At 41.8% G+C, this 24,004-nt stretch overlaps 1 protein-coding gene across 1 annotated transcript in view; it reads right to left on the reverse strand.

Annotated features, from left to right (window-relative positions):
* prkx (protein kinase X-linked) overlaps nt 1-24,004 on the reverse strand; it is a 120,806-nt gene that overhangs the window by 67,434 nt on the left and 29,368 nt on the right. Inside the window, 2 exon segments of the mRNA XM_078222527.1 lie at nt 14,221-14,484; nt 16,810-16,978. Of these exon segments, the coding sequence (XP_078078653.1) occupies nt 14,221-14,484; nt 16,810-16,978 (433 nt within the window).

The following is a 24,004-nucleotide window of genomic DNA, read 5'->3' on the forward strand; positions in this document are numbered from 1 at the left end:
CCCACATGTTCCCTTCCTAACAGCACTGTGGGTCTATCTATACTGCATGGGAGATGGTGCCAGCGAAGGTATGGACAGAGTTTTGAATATGCTTAAGCTCATGGAGGGGGAGGAGGATCTGGGAGGCTGGCCCAAGATAGCATCAGGATTGTGGGGGATCTGAAGATAACAAAAAAATGACTGAGGATTTCAAGCAGCAGATAAGCTGAGATAGTAGTCGTGACAGGCAAGATGAAAGGTGTAAGCAGGTAGTGCAGGTGATAGATAGAATCTGAAGTGCAGCTCAGTGTCAAAGTAATCGCTGAAGTTGCAAGCAGTTGGATTCTATAAGATATAGCAGAATTAGGCCACCTGGCCCATCGAGTCTGTTCCGCCATTCAATTATGGCTGATAAGTTTCTCAACCCCATTCTCCTCATAACCTCAATGACCTAGCAACCACACCCTTCTGTGGCAATGAAATCCAAAGATTCACCACCCTCTGGCTGAAGAAATTACTCCCCATCTCAGATCTAAAAAGGGTCGTCCCGGGGGTGATGGAGTGGATAACATCCAGATTTAGCCATATAATCTTTTATTTACTCTTTCATGGGATGTTGGTGCTGCTGGTTAGGCCAGCATTTGTTGCCCATTCCCAACTCCCTTGAGAAGGTGAACGTGAGCCACTATCCTAAACTACTGCAGCACATGTAGTATAGATGGACCCACAGTGCTGTTAGGAAGAGAAAATATCGAATTGGAATCACATGTAGGCCAGACTGGTAGGGATGGTACAGCTGGTTGCTGAGTTGTTGTTACTGGACCAAAAGTCGACCTTTTGAGCTAAAATTCCACAATGGGCATGGCATCATAAACTTAAAAGGGTGGAAAGTTTGTCAAAGTTGAGACTAGTCATGGCTCGAGTGAGCCAGTAGGTGGAGCACCTGCACCAAAAGAAAGACGAAACAGACAAGTTCACGCTGGCATTCAGGATGTACAGGTTATAGAGTCTGAAGAGGTAAAATGCCCAAGGCAAAATTATTACTGTAATTGAAAGGAAACATTAGAGGTAAATATAGCATTGCAAGATAAAAAGTGAGATCACAGCAGAATTAAATGTTTCAACTGCACTCATGTGATCATGTGGAGATGCCGGTGTTGGACTGGGGTAAGCACAGTAAGAAGTCTCTCAACACCAGGTTAAAGTCCAACGGGTTTATTTGGCACTAGCTTTCGGAGTCTCAAGCTCCTTCATCAGGTGAGTGAGGACCTGTGTCCTCACAAGTCCTCACTCACCTGATGAAGGAATCTGAGACTCCGAAAGCTAGTGCCAAATAAACCTGTTGGACTTTAACCTGGTGTTGAGAGACTTCTTACTGTGCTCATGTGATCATGCAGGAATCTAAATTGTCAATATATGCAGCAGGATAATTTGTAAAAAATACATATGCTATTTTATATGATATCAAATCCAAACCAAGATGAAAATGTGCCATTTCAAATGGAGGAGATAAATAATTTATTCACGATTAGAAACTCTGCATTTAGTCATATTTCAAGAGCATTAATACAAATAAAAGATCTTAAGATATGAAGGACAAATTAAGTGCTGTGAAGTAGATGCAGAAACAATACAATTCTTTCTGCCAGCTTCATATTACAGACAGATTTAGGAGAACAGTTTGGTTTGCCTCTTCCCATTCACTCAAATGAAAGTCTCTCCTATCAACACGGGCAGCACAGCGGCTAGCACTGCCGCCTCACAGCGCCAGGGACCAGAGTTCAATTCCGGCTTTGGGTGACTGCATGTTCTCCCCGTGTCTGCGTGGGTTTCCTCTGGGTGCACCGGTTTCCTCCCACAGTCCAAAGATGTGTAGGTTAGGTTGATTGTCCATGCTAAATTGCCCCTTAGTGTTTCAAAATGTGTAGGCCAGGAGGATTAGCGGGAATGTTGCGGGGGAATTAAAGAAATGGTTACCTGACACACAAAATGGTTGCCTGGCACACAAAATGGTTACACCTGGGAAGGGTTATTAAACAGGCACTGGCTTTTAGCACAGCCAAGTTACTTAAAGTTAAAACATGCAGGAACTGAAATGCTGCAGGAAGCTAGTCAGAGCTTGAGGCACTTTAAGATAAGGGCAGACCCAGAACAATAAGACTGACAATAAGATCAGCCACAGATGGGAACATAAATGCATCATCAGCTACTGAATGCATAGATCGAAACCAGTCATTGATAGAGGAAATGTATCCATTCTATGAACAATGCTATGTTAACTGCCCATGTCTGTACCTGTCAACTTATAACGATGTGTTAAACAGCTAATATCCGTACTGCCTATTGTCCGAAAGGTATAAAAATGATCAACTACCATTGTGTAATTGAGAAGGTAGCTGCCAAGTACTGCGGAGTACCAATGCTTTCTCCCAAAGCTTTGTGTCCGAAATAAAACTGTATTGTTGAAACCTCCAAGTCTGACTCTGGTGGTAAATTTCCCACAACAGGATAAATATGTGGGGTTATGGGGATAGGGTGGGAGGGTGGTCCTAGGTAAGAAGCTCTGTTGGAAAATCAGTGCAGACTAGAGGGGCCGAATGGCTCCTTCTGCACTGTAGGGATTCGATGATTCGAAGTAATCTCAGCATTGTGTAGAGCAGCTCGCTGTACATTTCACAATGAACCATGATTTAAAATAGTATTTGTGTAATACTAATGAACATATGTAACATCATAATGACCTATTGTGTCCAGGCACACAACTGGACATACAAGACTACCAAACTCCAAAGACTGGAGACCTGGAAGAATAAAATTAAAACAGTTACAAGGGTTTCGATGTAAAGGAAAGATGGGTGATCACATGGTGTAGACAGAGTCAGAATTCTCAGCTCCCATCTCCAGTCTGGACATATGGGTGAAAGGGGAATGTAGAGTTTCTATAATAAGAAGAAAATTACAGTATAGGAACAGGTCCTTGGGCCCTCCAAGCCTGCACTGACCATGCTGCCCGACTTAACTAAAACCCCCTACGCTTCCGGGGACCATATCCCTCTATTCCCATCCTATTCATGTACTTGTCAAGACGCCCCTTAAAAGTCACTACCGTATCCGCTTCCACTACCTTCCCCGGCAATGAGTTCCAGGCACCCACCACTCTCTGTGTAAAATATTTGCCTCATACATCTCCTTTAAACCTTGCCCCTCGCACCTTAAACCTATGCCCCCTAGTAATTGACTCTTCCACCCTGGGAAAAAGCTTCTGACTATCCACTCTGTCCATGCCTCTCACAATCCTGTCGACCTCCATCAGGTCTCCCCTCAACCTCCGTCACTCCAGTGAGAACAAACCACGTTTCTCCAACCTCTCCTCATAGAGAATGCCCTCCGTACCAGGCAACATCCTGGTAAATCTTTTCTGTACCCTCTCCAAAGCCTCCACATCCTTCTGGTAGTGTGACGACCAGAATTGAACACTATATTCCAAGTGTGGCCTCACTAAGGTTCTATAAAGCGTCAACATGACTTGCCAATTTTTAAACTCAATACCCCGGCCGATGATGGCAAGCATGCCGTATGCCTGCTTGACTACCTTCTCTACCTGCATTGCCACTTTCAGTGACCTGTGTACCTGTACACCCAGATCCCTTTGCCTATCAATACTCCTGAGGGTTCTGCCATTTACTGTATATTTCCTATCTGTATTAGACCTTCATGGTAAATAAAAAGGGGTGGGGAACACTATTGCGACAGGTCAAGCCTCAAATGCTAAAAAACAGGAAATACTAGGAACGCACAGCAGGCTTATCAACTGACAAGACTTGCAATATACTTTAAATTTAACAGATTACTAAAAAGGATGCAGTAAGTACGTAATGGGGTATGTTACAAAGAAACATCTAGTTAAAAGAAATGCAGAAAAACAGGGTGAGCAGACACAAATAGAAGTGCTTAGCAATTTAGTTGTGTGGAATTTAATACTCCTGATGTCAGAATGCTTTATTATTGCAATAGTATTATTCAGCAATTCAGCATGCAAGCCAAAACTTGCAACTAATTCTGGGGAGCTGGGTTTTCCCTCAGACTTCCCAGTACTGTTAATCTGCATCAGGAAACTCATGCGGAATAGGCAAACTGGAGAAACAACATTTTTCTAGCACTGGAAGTTATCGGGATTTTATAGGGGAGAGAACAGGCTCATGATTCATGCATTGTCATCCTTAACAATTGGCAGGCTTGCATTTATACTCTGCTTTTCACAATCTTAAGACATCCCAAACAACCAATTACATACTTTTGAATGTTGTAATCTAGGAAACTCCGCAGCCAAATTTCAAACAGTCAAGTCCCATGAATGAGTAAAAAAACCCAGAAAATGTTAGAAATACTCACCTGGGAATACAGGTACAGAATTCCCTAAAAGTGACGTCACAGGTGGATAGGGTCGTAAAGAGTGCCTTTGGTACATTGGCCTTTATAAATCAGAGTATTGAATATAAAAGTTGGAGTGTTATGGTAAGGTTATATAAGGCATTGGTGAGGCCGAATTTGGAGTATTGTGTACAGTTTTGGTCACCTAGTTACAGGAAGGATGTAAATAAGATTGAAAGAGTGCAGAGAAGGTTCACAAGGATGTTGCCAGGACTTGAGAAGCTGAGTTACAGAGAGAGATTGAATAGGTTGGGACTTTATTCCCTGGAGCGCAGAAGATTGAGAGGAGATTTGATAGAGGTGTATAAGATTTTGATGGGTTTAGATAGAGTGAATGCAAGCAGGCTTTTTCCGCTGAGGCTAGGGGAGAAAAAAACCAAAGGGCATGGGTTAAGGGTGAAAGGAGAAAAGTTTAAAGGGAATATTAGTGGGGGCTTCTTCACGCAGAGAGTGGTGGGAGTGTGGAATGAGCTGCCGGATAAAGTGGTAAATGCGGGGTCACTTTTAACATTTAAGAAAAACTTGGATGGGTTCATGGATGAGAGGGGTGTGGAGGGATATGGTCCAAGTGCAGGTCAGTGGGACTAGGCATAAAATGGTTCGGCACAGACAAGAAGGGCCAAAAGGCCTGTTTCTGAGCTGTAATTTTCTATGGTTCTAGATCTGGGAAATGTTAGAAATACTCAGCAGATCTCAGTAGGGGAAGTGAAGCAAGATTTACGCTTTAGACCCACAAGTGAGGTAATGATCAAATAATATGTCCTAGTGACATATAAGACCATGTCTTAGGAACAGAAGTAGGCCATTCAGCCCATTGAGTCCAGTCCACTATTCAATGATATCACGACTGATCTGATCTTCAGCTTCACTTCCCCGCCTTGTCTCCATAACCCTCTATTCCCTTACTGATTAAAAATCTGTCTATCTCAGCCTTGAGCATACTTAACCCAGCATCTACAGCCCTCTGTGGTAAAGAATTCCACAGATTCACTACCCTCAGAAGAAATTTCTCCTCATCTCAGTCTTAAATGGGTAACCCCCTTACCCCGAGATTATGCTCTCTGGTCTAGACTCTCCCACAAGGGGGGGGATAACCTCTCAGTATCTGCCCTGTCAAGCCCTCTGAGAATCCTAGACGTCTCAATAAGGTAACCTCTCATTCTTCTAAACTCCAATGAGGACAGGCCCAACCTACTCAATCTCTCTCCATATGAAAATCCCTCCATACCAAAGATCAAACTAGTGAACCTTTCTCTATATACATGCTGGCCAGAACACACTGTTCCTCTTCAAAATAATGCCACCTACATGAAGCTGCAGATGGGACTGGTTAAACCAGTCATCAATAAGATGGTGCCTTAGGCAATACAGCACACCCTCCGTATTTATATTGCAATAGAAACTCAGCCAAGATCCAATGTTCATTTCTGGAGGGGGACATGAACTAACAACTTACTCATGTAAGCATAGCAATAGTCCAATTCAATATCAACTACTAATCAACTCTCACTGCAAACTAGGATGAGTTCATTAACAGTACTGTTGACAATACACTATCAGAAGTGATACACTGATGAACGTAAAACTATTTAGTACATTATGAAATACACAGAATACAATATACAGTGATGTTGTAGATATGTGCTCAGTCCAGAATTTGCAAAAACTAATGATAGAACGGTCTAATTTTCATGCCAATCCGCCTCGACCCATTTAGTTACCCAGATCTGAATGTAACTTGAACATAAGGGGCAGCACGGTGGCACAGTGGTTAACACTGCTGCCTCACAGCAGGTTCAATTCCGGCCTTGGGTGATTGTGGAGTTTGCACATTCTATCTGTGTCTGCGTGGGTTTCCTCCGGGTGCCCCGGTTTCCTCCCACTGTCCAAAGATGTGTGGGTTAGGTTGATTGGCCATGCTAAATTGCCCCTTAGTGTCCCAAGATGTGTAGGTTAGAAGGATTAGCGGGGTAAACACTTGGGATTACGGGGAACAAGTCTGGGTGGGATTGTCCCTCAGTGTCAGGGAGATTACGTGGGGTGATGGGGATAGAGCCTGGGTGGGATTGTTGTCGATGCAGAGTCGATGGGCCAAATGGCCTCCTTCGCACTGCAGGGATTCTATGATTCTATAAAAAATGTTGCTCCACAAAAGCAATTAATTCTAAAACGTGTTATCTTGTCACTAAAGTTCAATGCAAAGGATATTGTGAGCATCAAACGTTTGTCTTTGAAATCTGTTAGCTGTGGTGAAAGCATGATTCATAATTTGCTTTCCAAGTCTAAGTCTCAAAAGAGCAAGCTAGCTCAGCCACTTTCAGTATTTATTTTCTAACACGTAGCTGGTCTTCCTGTAAGTCAATTGCAGTGTGGGTGGCCTGATATTTCACCTCTACAAGAGTCTGGCCAAAACATTTTGGTTGGCATTGATGTAAAGAATAGTGATGTCATGATAAATTGCCATATTCTGGTCAGACTGGCTGAAGATCCAATGAAACATTCCTTGAACACAGACAAAAACACACAGCCACTTTATCTGACTGACTATTACAGTAACCAGCTGTATAAAACCATTACAAAATTAGCTACATCTAGCTTTTGTGCTAAATTAATATTCAGTTCATCTTTATATTCTTCACAGAGGGAGGCAATGGCATAGTGGTTGTCGCTAGACTATTAATCCAGAAGCTCAGCTAATATTCTGGCAACCCGGGTTCAAATCCCGCCATGGCAGGTGGTGAAATTGAAATTCAGTTAAAAAAAATCTGGAATTTAGGATCTACTGATGATGACCATGACACCATTATCGATTGCTGGAAAAACCCACCTGGTTCATTCATGTCCTTCAGAGAAGGAAATCTGCCATCCTTACCTGGTCTGGCCTACGTGACTCCAGACCCACAGCAATGTGGCTGACTCTCAACTGCCCTTGGGCAACTAGGGATGGGCAATAAACACTGGCCAGCCAGTGACACCCATGTCCCACGAATGAATTTTTAAAAAATCAACGTGAGCTGTCTGTAGTGGGAAGACAGATGTTGAAGTACTGTGACAGGAGATGTCTTAAAACAGTGGCCAATGGTTCGATTAACCCTTGAATTATCTGTGTATTAGTGTCCTTCAGACCGATGGGAGGACCTATAAAGGATTGTTCCCAATGGAACAGAATAATCCTGCAGTATGATAAAACAAGCTGTACAAAAAACAGTGAAAGCAACAGATAGCCAAAAATATATTAAAATGGTATTTAAAAATATATTAGTTCAAACTATAAAATTTGTGTCAGGGTTCAAGAGTTCATCTCAAAGCAAAGGCCATAAAGGGACTGGACTTCAAGTTATATTTGTGTAAGTTATTTTGTTAGAAGTACCTTCAACCTTTAGACTGCATGTTAAGCTATGTTTTTTTAAAAAGATTGTTCTCATCAAGGAAAGAAGTATTAGTGCTGGGAAGGGACATCTTGCATTGCTTAGTGTCAGCATCAAGATTAGGTAGGAACAGTGTTAAGCCCATAAATCAGATCAGCCATGATTTTACCGAATGGCGGATTAGGTTTGAGGGGCCGAATGACCTACTCTTGTATCTATTTCTTATATTCTTATACATTAGAGCCAAAAGCTATGCAAAGCCCCAGTGAGCAGTACTGTGGTTAGCACTGCTGCCTCTCAGCTCCAGGGACTCAAGTTCAATTTGAGCCTTGGGTGACTGCGTGGAGTTTGCACGTTCTCCCAGTGTCTGCGTGGGTTTCCTCTGGGTGCTCCAGTTTCCTCCCTCAGTCCAAAAATGTGCGGGTTAGGTTGATTGGCCACGCTAAATTACCCGTCAGAGGGATTAGCTGGGTAAATGCATGGGGTTACAGGGATAAGGCCTGGATGGGATTGTTGCCGGTGCAGGCTCGATGGACCAAATGGCCTCCTTCCGCACAGTAGGGATTCTATGATTCTATGAATATGCCTCAGCCCAAACTCAAAAGTGCAGCGCCACAGCATCAGTGAAACAGTTTTCCCCCCCCCCCACACTACTCATCCATGGCACCTGTTTTTATAAAGACATGCTAAATAATCACTGGCCATAATCCCATGCAAAAACCAAAAAAAAGAACGAACCTTCAACAAAGCTGTCATAATTTCAAGAATCTCATTTTCTCCTTCACTAGTTTTTAAACTTCCTACAAAGTTCAAAATTATCATGCTTCACAGAGGTCTTCAGGTTTCATCTCATGCTTATCAGGAAACAGCTTCTTCGAACAACTGTGTTCCTGAAGACAATGTTTTTTTAAGCATGAAAATAAAACACATTAAGAAATGAGTGGCACAGGTTCAGGGTGGGGGGAGGCTATGATGGTATTGGGGGAGTAGGCTTCTCTAAGGAATAAGGGAATGGAGGAGGATAAGAGGAGAAAGATTTAAACAGTAATATATCACAACCCAGTGAGCATTCAAATAATGGGTGACTGGGGGAAGGGGCATGGGCAAAAGGAACCAAAATAACTTATTCATTGACATTAAACATCATTCCTCATCAGTTTTTAAACTGATTTAGATCCCATTTAATATCATTAATCTTCCTCATCACATCACTTGGTTACATAATTTGGATCTGCAATCTTACAAGTTATACCCTCTTCCATATAATATAAATGATGTCAATAACAGGGAGGTGCCAAAGTGGCTTTAACAGGAATCTGCTCACGCTTCCCCATGGGGAAACCACCATCCCCAGATTACATCGCATCCCACTAGTGTGAGGCAATAACCATTTCCAATAAGAGAAAATCTAATCATCGCCCCATGCCATTCAATGGCATTACCATTGCAGAATTCCCTTGTGGCTACATGACATGTCAGAGGCTGGGAATTCTTTGGTAACTAACTCGCCTCCTGATTCCCCAAAGCCTGTCCACAAAGGCACAAGGAGTGGGATGGAATACTTCCCACTTCCCAGGATGAGTGCAGCTCAAACAACATTCAAGAAGCTCAACACCACCCTGGGCAAAGCGGTCTGCCTAATTAGCAACCCAACCACCACTTTAAACATTCACTCCCTCCACCACCGACACACAAGTAAGATTCACTACAGCAACTCATCAAGCCTCTTGACGGCACCTTCCAAACAACTGACTTCTACCACCTAGAAGGACAAAGGCAGCAGACACATAGGAACACCACCACCTTCAAGGTCCTCTCCCTACCATTGACCATCCTAACTTGGAACTATATTGCCATTCCTTCAGTTACTGGGTCAAAAATCTGGAAATATCTTTGTAACAGCATTGTGGGCGTAGTTTACCTGCATCAGATAGACTGCAGTGATTCAAGGCAGCAGTTCACCACAAAGGCAATCAGGAATGAGGAACGAATGCTGACCTTGCCCACAATGCTCATATCACATGAAAATAAAATGTTTCAATTAATTTGTCAAAAAATAATTAAAATCTGTGGTCAACCTACTCTGAACATGGCGGTGTGTGGAGCTAATTATTTTACCAAACTTATAATTTTACTGATCTTCAAGACATAATTAGAGACTCAGATAGGCTACAGCACAGAACAAAGCCATTCGACCCTTCTTGTCCAAATGGCTCCCTGAAGGAGCAATTGAGCTGAAACTACCACCTTCTCTCCATTGCCTTAGACGTTCTTCCTTTTCAGATAAGAATCCAATTCCTTCTTGGATTCCGTGACTCAAACTGCCTTCACCACACTCACAGGTAGTGCCTTCCAGGTCACAACTCAGGTTACTGTTGGCGCTTATGCTAATCACATTTTAAAAAAATATTCATTCATGGTTATTGCTGACTGGGCCAGCATTTATTGCCCATCCCCGAGGGTAGTTAAGAGTCAACCACATTGTGGTGGCCCTGGAGTCACATACGCCAGACCAAGTAAAGACGGCAGATTTCGTTCCCTCAAGAATGTTATGGGACCAGATGGGTTTTTATGACAATCGGCATTGGCTTTGTGGTCATTAGATTTTTAATGCCAGAAGTTTACTGAATTCAAATTTCACCATGATGGGATTCAAACCCAGGTCCCCAGAGCATTATCCTGGGACTTTGGATTACTAATTCAGCGACAATACAACTATGCCACTGCCGTAAGACCCCCCTTAAGTCAGTATCCTCTGGTTTTTGATCCTTCCATCAATGGGAATAGTTTTTTTGCCCATTTACTCTATCCAGTCTGCTCTAAGGAAAACAGTCCCAACTTCTCCAATCTATCCATGGGCAGCACGGTGGCATAATGGTCAGCACTGCTCATAGCGCCAGGGACCTGGGTTTGATTCCCGACTTGGGTCTGTGCGGAGTCTGCATGTTCTCCCTGTGTCTGCACTGGTTGCCTTTGGGTGCTCCAGTTTTCTCCCACAGTCCTAGAGACATGCTGGTTAGGTGTATTGGCCATGCTAAATTCTTCCTCAGTGTACCAGGACAGACGCCAGAGTGTGGCGACTGGGTGACTTTTCACAGTAATTTCATTGCAGTGTTAATGTAAGCTTACTTGTGACACTAATAAAAAAAAACTTAAATGTAACTGAAGTCGCTCACTCTGAAACCATTCGCCTTTCCTGCACCCTCGCAAATGCTTTCTCATCCTTCCTAAAGGGCAGTACCCAGAACTTGAACAACACTCACAGCTGAGGCTGAACCAATGTTTTTTTCAAGTTTAATGTAACTTGTTTGTGTACTCAATGCCCCTATTAATAAAGCCTAGGTCACTGTATGGTTTATTACCTGCTTCCTCAACCGACCATGCTACCTTCAATGATTTATGCACATATGCAGTCAGGTCCTTCTACTCCTCCACTCTTTAGGATTGCATCCTTTGTTTTATATTGCCTCCCAATTTTTCCTACCAAATCACTTCTTTCCTGAATCGCTTCTACATTGCATTTCTTCTGCTACATTTCCACTCAGTGCAGCAACCTGCTCCTTTTAAAGTTCTACAGTATCCTCTTCACAGTTCACAACACTTCTAGGTCACGTATCATCAGCAAATTTTGAAATTATCAGGAAAAGTAGGGGTCCAAACACCAACCCCAGTAAGCTCCACTATAAACCTTCCTCCAGTTCGAAAAACAAATGTTTCCTGTCACACAGCCAAGTTTGTTTCCCGTCACTCATCCAACTTAGTATCCATGTTGCAACTGCCTCTGTTATTCCACCAGCTCGAAATTTGCCCTCAAGTCTGTTGTGGGGCAAATTCAACAATTTGAAGCATATCCCATTGGAGATAAAGAAAACAATGCACAAAATACTCTGCAGGTTTGCCAATTTGTCTTCTCTTTACAGATGTTCAAAGATAGATCTCTTTTGTATAAAAATTTGATGGAAGAAAAATTCAGTTTCAGGAAATTAGGCATTTGAACTTGTATCTTTGCTAATTGACAGCCTTCTGCATTTTTCCACCGCATATGTAACTCCCATCCTTTATTTTCTTAATGCATTACCTCTCAACTCTCTACATTAAAATGTATTTCATCCCGCTGACCCATGCCCTCCTGACATCTGTTACAATCTTCCTCAATTGTTTGCCAATCTTCTGGCTTTTTAGAAGCCTTACTAGCTTGTGCTACACTTGGACCTAGGGCAGTATTTTTCAATGGAAGTTGCTAAACTGCCCACATGCGTGGCTACAGCAACATTTTATTATCCATATGCAGTAATTTTAGAATACCATATCACAAAATACAAATGGATGAATTTACTTTCCTATTTACTTAACAAATATCTATCATTCAAAGCAAAACTTTTCAGTCTTTCACTAAAGTTTAAGTTCTAGCATAGTTATGTAATTAAAGAATTTAAGTGCTGTGACAATTATTCTATCCAGCAGTTGCGAACAGCATTTTGACTTTAGCAGATGGATTGCTATGGCTGCGGAGACACACATCGAGATACACCAGATGTTCCTTGCCCTGTGCCATGAAGGGATGTTCTGAAGCTGCCAGCTATCAGATGAGCTTGTTTTTTTCTGCTGAGCTGGAGTGGGCGTTGCAATAAATTGAGCAGACCACTTGGAGTTTCCTTGCCCTTAACTTTCATTCTGGTGTTTCCGTTTCACCATTTTAAAAAATTTGTTATGGGGATGTGGGCATCGCTCGCAAAGCCAACATCTATTGTCCATCCCAAATGCCCTTGATTGGCTATCTTCTAAATTGCTGTGCAACACCAACACCAGTAATCAAGAAAATAAAGCAAAAATGCACAGTGTGTTTAAAGTTTATTTAATAGTGTCACAGGTAGACTTACATTAACACTGCAATGAAGTTACTGCAAAAATCCCCTAGTCGCCATACTCCAGCGCCTGTCCGGGCACACTGAGGAAGAATTTAGCATGGGCAACCCACCTAACCAGCGTGTCTTTTGGACTGTGGGAGGAAGTCGGAACACCCGGAGGAAACACATGCAAACACAGCGAGAACGTGCAGACTCTGCACAGACAGTGACCCAAGCCGGGAATCGAACCCGGGTCCCTGGTGTGGCAGCAGTGCTAAGCACTGTGCCACCGTGCCGTTCTGTGAGAATGAGCATCAAGAATACATACCCAAGTCAGTTTTACTGACCAAAAATTGCAATTAACCACATTAGAATTCTCAGTTAAGCCACATGCGGCTAATGCAATGAAAAATATTGCTCTCGTGCCTGAATCATCTGTTTTTACATTTGTGTAAAATCAACTTGAAAATATCTTGAAGTGTAAAACGCTCAACATTTAACATTCAACATTCTTGCTGTTTTACACCAATAATTTATTCAAGCATTGCCAACCATTTGTCAATATTCTTTTTGATGCACACTATGGACTGAAAAATACATTGGCAGAAAATCTAACTCAGAACATGATTTATCATAATTCTAATTCAATAAGCTTGCCTTTATAGAAACATGACGTCTCAAAACTTCAGGCACAGCTGAGTTCAATCCTGTGCTTTACAAACATCTAATGTGCTCTCCAGTAGGAGTCTTTAAATATTAATCAGTAACAAAGGCCAACATCGGGCTTTTCTTTTTCTTAGCCCAAGGCGTCAACGTCATGTATATCAACTGAGCTCAGTTCACTCTGTGAAAAGTAGGTCCTTTCAGGCCATAAGACAGGGGACGAGATTCTCCGGCCTCCCAGCCACGTGTTTCCCGCTGGCGGGAGGTGGCACACTGGTTGCTAGTGGTGGGATTCTCTGGTTCCACCGCTGTTAATGGGAATTCCTACTGACGTCACCACACTCCAGCGGGAAACTCATGGGCGGGAGTGTACTGCCGGTGTGACCAGAGAATCCTGCCGGTGTGAACGGCCAGAGAATTCCGGACAGGCTATTTACACGTTTCCAAACATAAAACTTTCTCCAAACAAAGCATTTTGATGCTTAACGTTTTACTTAAATTGATCAATTTCTGGGAGATTTAGCACACCAGTGGGGGGAATTATTTTATCCACTGGAGGATATCTCAATTTGAAATTTCAATGTACACGCTTAAAAGCAACAGCAGAAACAGTGGATTGTTAATTTCACTTTCAAATTAAACCACTTTCTGGGTGTTAGTGTTCTATGGAAGTTGTTATTGCAATGAGAGATTCCAAACATTTTCCCCATTGTTTCCAAGTACATATCAATCAACAGGCCCACGCCATAACAAGTTATTTGTTCATAAAAAGTCATTAATTCTCAATCGCCATGAAACTATTACAATCTCTTGAAATCCAGTAATGTTTATTTCTCAAACATAGTAACAAGATGGTTTGCTCCACTGCACAAAACAATAAAACGTTGCAAGGTGATAGATATTAAGCAGGTAGCCAAGGCAAAAGAACTTACCGGTCAACAAGTTTCTTTGCAAATCCAAAGTCTGTAAGTTTAATATGACCTTCTCTGTCCAGTAGAATATTTTCAGGTTTCAAGTCTCTGTAAACAATATCTTTGGCATGTAGATATTCTATTGCACACACAATCTCTGCAGAGTAAAAAAGTCCAGTACCATTGTTGAAACGTCCAAGGTTACGCAAGTAAGAAAACAGTTCTCCTCCAGGCACATATTCCATTAACATATATAAAAAGCGTTCATCGTGATGTGTCCAGTACCTGTTGTTAAACATTAATAGATAGGTTAACACAGCAGAAAAATGATTAAGATCTCTGATTCTGTCAACTGAAAAATAAGCAAATGGCAAAATTAGATCCCAAATCAACAGCAATATTTTAGCATCTGGTACAGAAATAATGACAAATTGAATGATAAATCAGTGGCTCCAAGTAAAATTCAACTCATTATTGTGGTGTTCCTGATGATACAAAGCTAGGTGGAAATTTAAGTTGTGAGGAGGGCACAGAGGCTGCAAAGTGCTACAGAAAGCTCAGGTAAATGGGCAACAAGATGTATAATACCCATCCCCCATGCCACTGCTCTCACCCGCCACCCTCCCAGAACCATGATAGGGTACCCCCTGTCCTCACTTTTCACCCCACCAGCCTCCGCATTCAAAGGATCATCCTCTGCCATTGCCGCCATGATGCCACCAGTGTTTCTCCGCCCCCCCCGTCAGCATTCCGCAGGGGTAGTTCCCTCTAGCTCACCTCCACCATCACACCCAACACCTCACCCCCTGCTCATGGCACCTTCCCATGCAATCGTAGAAGGTGCAACACCTGCCCCTTCATCTTCTCCCTGCTCACCATCCCAGCGTTTCACATGCACCTCCTTCAACCTGGTCTGTTGCATTTGCTGCTCTACATTGGAGAGACCAAACATAGACTGGGTGACCACTTTGCTGAACACCTTCGGTCCATCTGCAAGCAGAACCCAGACATTCCTGTCATTTGCCACTTCAAAACACCACCCTGCTCTCCTGTCCACATGTCCGTCCTTGGCCTTTTGCAATGTTCTAGCGAATCCCGACGCAAACGGGAGGAACAGCACCTCATCTTCCGATTGGGCACATTACAGCCTTCCGGACTGAACAGTTTAACTTCAGAGCATGCACACTCCCCTCCATCTTCACCCCATTTCCATTTATTTTATTTCATTTTGTTTCTTTCCATTTCATTAATCCATTTTTATCAACCTTCTTTCTCTCTTCCATGTTTCCACTTCTCCATTCAATGGTGGAACAGGGCCATATGGTCTCCTTCCATCTTGTGTGTGTTTTCGTGTAGGGAGATGACCCAGCTATCTAGGACTTAAGAGAAGTAGGCCATTTGGCTCTTGAACCCTGCTACACCATTTGCTGTACCTGGTCTGACTGTGGGCTCAACTCCACTTTCTTGTCTTTACTGTCACCCCATCCCATAACTTTTGACTCCCTTGTCCATCAAAAATTTACCAAATTCAGCCTGGAATAAATTCAATGACCCTGCCTCCACCACATACTGGGGAAGAAAGTTCCACAGCATAAAGTTTATCTGAGGGAAAAAACCTTTCATCTCTATCTTAAAAGGGAGGCCACAAAACCACAGAATCCCTACAATGCAGAAGGAGACCATTTGGCCCATCTAGTCTGCACCAACTCTCAAAAAGAACATCTTACCCAAGCCTACCCCTCTCCTTCCTATCCCCCCGTAACGCCGCACAATCCACCTCTCATTTTTAAACTGTGTCCCCTAGCTCAAGTCTTACACATTCTGTCAAGTTCCCTCAGGGTCTTATATATTTCAATAATATCACCTCTCATTCTTCTAAACTACAACAGGTGCAGGTCCAACCTGTTCAATTTTTCAGTGAACCTGCTCTAAACTGATTCTAATGCAATTATGTACTTTTTTAAATAAGGAGACCAACGCTGTTGCCAGTACTCCAGGAATGAGTCAAATTAACTACCAGGTACCCAAGCTGATACATATACAAAACACAGATGCAATGTTTCACAGAAGTGCACCAACAGAGTTCATGAGGTCAGAAATTGAATGTGGGCATAAAGAGGCATTATGGCATTGACATTTAGAGAAACGAAAAGGAATTTTAAAAATTAAAATGTCACCCACACCCAACATAAATGCTAGTGGTTGTTACCATAATCTATTGACAAATTTTAAGCTGGTTTGATGTTAAAATGTGACTGCACCCCATATGGACCACATTATTTCTTTTAAACAGTTGGAGCATCTGTGCAATCTAGTGTTGAAGATGAAAGTTAACATTTTTTCAAAATTCTTCATTTTTCATGCACAGCAACACTCGAAACAATTCCCAGCATGACATTTAGGAAAAAAAACGGAGTTCAATAAGGACCAAGCAGGAAAAAAGTCAAATCATTTAACTTAGAATTGCCAAACGTAAACTCAGCCATTCATGCTGAAGAGAAGGCAGAAAAGTAACTTACACCAGCAACGCTGACTACATTGCATGCAAGTCTAATTGTAACACTGCATTAAGCAGGCAAAATCATCTTAACTAAACACAAGCCTACTTACAGCCGTATAAGAAATGGATGATGGATCTCTGTTAAGATGCTTTTCTCATTATGCACATGCTGTTCCTGTTTAAGCCGGATTACATCAGGAATGCTCATCACTTTCAAAGCACAGTATTCTCTTGTCTTCTTGTCTTTGACCAGCAGAACTCGTCCAAAGGTTCCAGTCCCTGAAAAACAGCACAAAGACGATCAGTCTTTGAAAACCCAGACACAGAAAATAGTCACAGAACTCCATTATCTGAATATTTCAGATTTTTTTAAACAACTTTCACGTTTGCATCAAAATACTGGTTTATTTGCAGAGACTTTTCCAACTTTAATGCAGTTTTCACATCACTCAATAAACTGCTAAAATCTTAATAGAATCATGGAATGGTTACAAAGAGGGAGGCCAAAGAAGCCAAAGCATGTCGATTTCTGTTCAACACCACTGGCAGCATTCAGAATGGTCATTCAATAGAATCTGCAGCAATACATTACATAATATGCAAATCTGAAATATCGAGGCCAGAAACATTGTCATCAACCAAAAATGACAGGCATTTATCACCAATACTACCTATAGTTTATACAGCTGCTACTGACATGACTTGTGCAAATTAACTCTATTCAATATACATCTCTTTGGTTGTAACATTCGGCCTCATTGCTCAGGTAATTATTTGAGTTAGGCTAAAACAAACAAGTTGCAAAGATAATCAATAAAGTTATATCAAGTATTAGAGATCCGAACGGGAACTCAGCTTTTGCGCACAAGGGTTGGTTAGAGCAGTCAAGCCTCAGTCCCACAATCATGCCAGGGTCACAGCTGCTATTGCTGATGCCTCTTGATGGACCTAATACATTTCAGACATCGATAAAGAATATCAGTAAAGTTGCACATCCAAGCTCCTGAATATCTTTAAGTGCCAAATATGATAAAAGATTCCCATCGCCAGTACTCTGCATAATGAGGGTACAATGTAATTTGCAAGGAGCTGAAATATTACTTACTCAACTTGACAAGCCCATACTGAAAGGTGATATCGGGAACAGTTTGCAAAATGTTTGCTGTTTATATGGGAGGGCATAGCATTGAGCATGTGCTACATTGCAGGAATAAGTACATTGATCACCATCATATTAATGATCAAGCCATCAAGGCTCTTAAATACATTGGTTGTAACCCCAACAAGTGAGGCACACGGACACACTGGAGACAGCAACTGTGGGAGATCTTTGACTATGCATCAAATCTACTTTCAAATAAAAAGGTACAGATATACCACAATGAAGTGTATGACACTTATACTGAAACACTTGTAATGTAAGCCTACTTGTGGCATTAATAAACAAACTTAAACCTTTTCTTAAATACATTTTATACTTTAAGCAACAAATGCAACAGTTATGGTCCAAATATTTCCACAGGATATTGCAATGAAAATGATTGCCTGTATTGAAACTTTTGAAATAAAGGTGGTCAGCAAATCTGATAATGCGGCAAATTGAAATGAAATCAGAAAATGGCAGGCAAGTTGAGGTGAACAAAGGGAAAGTATCTGTACTTTTGTAACCATTAAGCTTTAACAAATAGCACAAGCAAACTGTTTATTCATTGGTGCCACAGGTAGGCTTACATTAACACTGCAATGAAGTTACTGTGAAAATGCCCTAGTCGTCACACTCAAGTGCCTGATCGGGTACGCTGGGGGAGAATTTAGCATGGTCAATGCACCTAACCAGCATGTCTTTTGGGCTGTGGGAGGAAACCCACACAGACACGGGGCGAACGCGCAGACTCCGCACAGGCAGTGACCCAAGCTGGGAATCGAACCTGGGTCCCTGATGCTGTGACGCAGCAGTGTCGTCCAAGGTTGCCGAGAGATCATCCAGAGGCCATCGACAATTCCAAAAAGGTGCAAAGAAAAATGATAAAAACATTTTATTTTATTCTAAGAATGTGGAACAGCAGTAATTGTTGCCCTGAGATGATCAAAAGTCAACCAGGTACCACGGCATTGGATTCACATTAGGCCAGGCTAGGTAGAAAGATGTCCTTTCCTGAGGGGAATGAATGAACCGCTTGGGTTTTCATTTTCTGGCGTTTGCTTACAAAGTACCAGGTTTCACAACTTGCTATTGTGGGATATTAATGCATGACCTCAGTACTATAAATACTAGCTTGACTCTTAGTCTCCTCAGAGCAATGAACGCTGGCTTTCCCATATCCCAATAAAGGAAATATTACATATCAATATCTATGTGGCAAACCACTCTCAGTTCATGGGAAATTAGGGATGGCCAGTGAATGCTGGGTTGCCAGTGATGCCCAAATCCCATGAAAGTATATCTTTAAAATGGCCTATATCAGTCACAGGCCATCAAGTAGGAAACCTGGCTGATTTTTCCCATTATGTAATCAATATCACCCATAAATTAAACTTGGCACCTTTCAATATACACAGGCTAGTTCTAAGCATGACACCCTTTAAGGCAGTAGATTTTAGAGCTTACAATTAGGATGTTATTCACAAATCATCAACCTCCATTCGAAGGTCCTTTAAACTTAAAGGTTAAATTGAAAAAGATGGATGTTTTAAGAGTTGAATGTGGAAGATAATCCAGCCTCAAACAACTGCTTGCCATCTAACTTTTCCGACTTCTCACCTTAAACAGCCTTCGCCCAGTCTACTTTCTGTCACTTGTTGGCCATAAATGAAGAATGAGTGGTTCCCTAAGGTTCTCCAGAAGCCAAGCCCAGTTTTTGCTCAAAGCATCATTGTTTGATCAAGTCAATTAAGAGTTTGAATGAATGGATTTGGAATCCATTCCTTCGTGTAACATGTACTTCAGCCCAGTTTGTTCAATTTGACTTTCCTTCAGTAGTAAAACCTTCTGCCAAAATTCCACTTAGTAACATCAGTAATGAGAGTGCATCAATATTAGAGGTGGAGAACTAAGTTACAGTCTCCATGCACAGAGGCTCAGGTTATTTCTGACCAATTTGCTGGTTGGATTTCTTGGCGAGCATTAGAAATCTGATGGATAACAGTACATGTTGCCCACCTAGATTTCAGAGAGACATTCAACACCGTGCTTCACAGCAGATCGATTTGTAAGGCATCTCCCCATGGTTTATGTAATATTAGGTTAGACTGGCAATTTTTTTGGCCACCAGCCAATGTTGAATTTTCTGCACTGCAGCAGTATAAAAATCAAAATTCAAAGACAATTCATTGACCAAAGCGTTTGTGACATTTTATTTATTCATGTGGATGCTGATGGCTGGCCAGCATCTACTGCCCATCTCCAAGTGCCCTGAGGGCACATGTAGTCACATTTAGGCCAGACCAGATAAGGGCATCAGATCATTAGTGAACCAGATGGGTTTTTACAACAATTGGCAAAGACTTCATAGTCATCATTGGACTTTTAATTCCAGATTTTTATTGAATTCAAATTTCCCCATCTGCCCAAGAGCATAATGCTGGATTAGTCCAGCAATAATACCTCTATTGCCATCGCCTTGATCCCCACTGACATCTTGCAAGTCCCCTGTTTACTATGCCCAAATTTGTACTTCAGTCCAGTTTGTTCAATTTAACTTTCCTTCAGTAGAAAAGAAATTTGTCAAAATTCCACTTCGTAACACCAGTAATGAAAGTGCATCAATATTAGAGGTGGAGAAGTAAGTTACAATCTCCGTGCAGAGGCTCCAGTTATTTCTGACCAATTTACTGGCTGGATTTCTTGGCGAGCATTAGAAATCTGATGGGTAACAGTACATGTTGCCCATCAACACGTGGACGGAATAGAAAATTATGCAATAATGTGTACAAAACCAAAAGGGACCTGGAGAGAGGCACTTCATTCAGTAGGCAGATAGATGACCAATAGTGTTCAACACTGAACTTTAAAGTCACAATACAAGACCAGCTTCTTGCACGTTGTCTATCAAATGGAAAAAGGTTTAAGACAGTACAGCAGGGAAGTGGTTGATCTGCTGATAAAACCCACATCTATTCCTTTTATTACGCTCTTGACTTAACTATTTCAATGCATGCCTGGCCAGCCTTCCACGTTCTACCCCAATGTTTCCAAAATGCTCATGACATGTAGCAGATTGGCCACAGACATGCAATGAATTGATGCAGTCCATTTTTAAAGCCACACCTTGTTTTGAAGGTGCAGCAGTGGGTACAAGTATGGGTGGCACTTGCTAAACCACAATTTGTCATTTAAACCTAAATGAGCAAGGAAGAATCAATATGTTGCTATCGGACAGGAGTCATATATTGATTGGACCACACTCTAGTCATCTGAAAACTGAAGGGTCACTTGTTCAATGAAGCAAAAAAAAATACACAGTTCGTCATCTTCTCTTTATAGGTACATTCATACAACACCACATTTAGATCTGCCGGACAATTCACTGAAGCACAGGCCACCTTTCGGAAGGAGAGATGCAGTGCTCTCAAGGTTTTCTTGGGCAATTTAATTAACGCAGGGGATGCTAACTTAAGAACTTGGCATTTGTTTAGCTGGTGCTTTTCATAAAATACTGCAAGTGCACAAGTGATGGACAATGCTGCATGGCTGCCAAAGTGGGGTGAACTGTGCAATTTTGGCAAGCAGGCCCAGTGAAGTGACATCTAAACATATTCAGCCTTCACCAGGATCCATTGAAACAAGTGATTGAAAGGAACACGATGCTATTGGAGGAAGAGGAGAAATTACAGGAGGTTGGCCATGAGCCAAAGATCTATTTGATTTCTGGACAGAGTTTTCAGAAATAGGTGACAAGTATGTAAGCAAAGCAAGAGAAACTTAGAAGTCAATACGGAGAAATTTGTTGATTCTTTTCCTTCTCTGACTTTTCTAATATTTCAATTCTGATAAAATATTGAAGATAGTTTAAAAAATAAAATGGAGCAAATAATAAGAAACACAACACTTCAATTAACAGATTGTCACCACCGACTTGTTTTGCAGAACAACTGGATTGCAAAAACATTTTTAATCTATTATCCTGGCTCTGGCAGCAAGTGCAACAATCTCAATTGCTGATGGTTTAAAACCGCAAACCTATTTTGAAAAAATTGTATGTTTCTTTTAGTACTATTGCATATATTTCATATCATGCGGTAAATATGGAGACCTGGTTGCTGCAGGCTTGGTGAGCATTGAAATCCTTTTGGACACTGTTCTACCCTGCATAAACTTGCTCTGTCACACATGCCTTAACTTGCACCAAGTCCCACTCGTCCATTCCCACTATGTTCACTGACCTATGCTGGCTCCCCGTGTCGACTTTAAAATGATCCTTCGCAAATTCCTTCATGGTCTCATCTCTAACTATCTCTGTAATCTCTTACGGCTCTCCATCATTTATACTGTGATGTTAATATCATTACAATCCTACATTGAGTGGAAAAGCTTGAAGGTGAATAGGGGGAATTAAATTAAACACAGAATGATCATCTTGGTTGCCCTTTGAAGCAAAGATGGCCATGCTAATCGTCGTAAGAGTTTTAACAACACCAGGTTAAAGTCCAACAGGTTTATTTGGTAGCAAATGCCATTAGCTTTCGGAGCGCTGCTCCTTCGTCAGATGGAGTGGATATCTCATCTGACGAAGGAGCAGCGCTCCGAAAGCTAATGGCATTTGCTACCAAATAAACATATTGGACTTTAACCTGGTGTTGTTAAAACTCTTACTGTATTTACCCCAGTCCAACGCCGGCATCTCCACATCATGCTAATTATCTGCAGTGTTTGATAGGGTTTTGGTGGGCATGTAAATGGCTACGGCCAACCCGTACCCAGAAGGATTTGCTGCAAATAGAACAGGATACTGCAAATGACTGAGGTTGTTGGCTTGGGATTTCTTTGGCTTGCAGTTTCTCTCTGTTTCGGATATGCACTTGCCTTCGAAGGAAGCTGCACCAGATGCAGCAACCCTGGGTAAATTTCTCCCAAAACTTGACACCAATATCAAACCTCCTAAATTAAGCCTTCAGCGTGTTCTGGTAGAGCTTTCTTTGATCATCATGAAAACACACCCAGACTCAAGCTCTCCATAGAGGATTAATGTTGGAAAGCGAGCATCAACATTCTGGCTACATGACCAACCAAGTTCAGTTGTGACTCTCAATATGGCATGGATGCTTGGGTAAGCACCACAGCATCTGGGATTTTGTCATGGTGACGGTGGCAAAGGCCTTCACCTGGTCAATAAATGTGGTGCTAAAGGTCCAGGTTCTGTTCTTGACATTTCTGCTGGAGTTGTCTCACTATAAACATCATATCAGTAGTTCCTTGACCTTTTCTGAAACTGACTCCCTCACAGCAGACCCTGGTTGAGATATTGCAGTTCAGACTCATTCTGGCAAAGATTTTGCGGGCGATGGAAAGGTAGGAGATTCCTCTATGATTGTCACAAGATTGGGGATTTGATTTCTGTTTGCACAGATGCTCAATGGAGGCATGCCTGCATTCTTGCATGATGGTTCCTTGCTCCCACATATACAGAAAGAGTTTAAAGAGCTTCTTGACTAGGTCTCCAGCCTTTTAGACCTCAGCTGGGAGGCATCAGCTCCTGGAGCGTTCCTGCCAGTCAGGTGTTTGACTGGTTCATTGCTTCTAACAGAGCATCAAAGAATCCTTTCCAGTCTTTGGGATTTGCATATGAGTGAAGTCCATCTGCTTTTTGATTTAACCAAACGTCTTGCATCTCTGAGCTTTCACTAGACAGTTCTGCAGATTTTTCAGTCGGCATAAATGCTTGGATAGTGATGTCCTGTCATTGAGGAAAACCCTGCAGAGGCGACGTTTCTCCTCGATTACTTTCTGAATTAACTCATTGTTTTTAAATCAAATCAACCTTGATACTTATGACAGGTAGAGCCGAAAACCTCTAGAGCAATGTAATATACTATATCCCTGAAGGTTTCTCAGCCATCCTCAATGCACAAGTTTCCATTTTCACTATACAGGTTTGTGGAAGAGAGTCCTTCATGATGGTTTGTTTGAGTATCTCAGAATATTAATGGTCAGCAGAAGGATAATTTTTACAATATTTGAAAAAAAGCCCAGGATCTAAAATACTATACATGAACATCTGTAAATTGCCTCTAACATGCAGCAAGATAAACTTCACCTTCAGGTTTAATTCAATTTTAAAAGTCAATTCTACATTATTTACCATTGCA

This window comes from Mustelus asterias, chromosome 10, assembly GCF_964213995.1.
Source record: "Mustelus asterias chromosome 10, sMusAst1.hap1.1, whole genome shotgun sequence".
Taxonomy (NCBI): domain Eukaryota; kingdom Metazoa; phylum Chordata; class Chondrichthyes; order Carcharhiniformes; family Triakidae; genus Mustelus; species Mustelus asterias.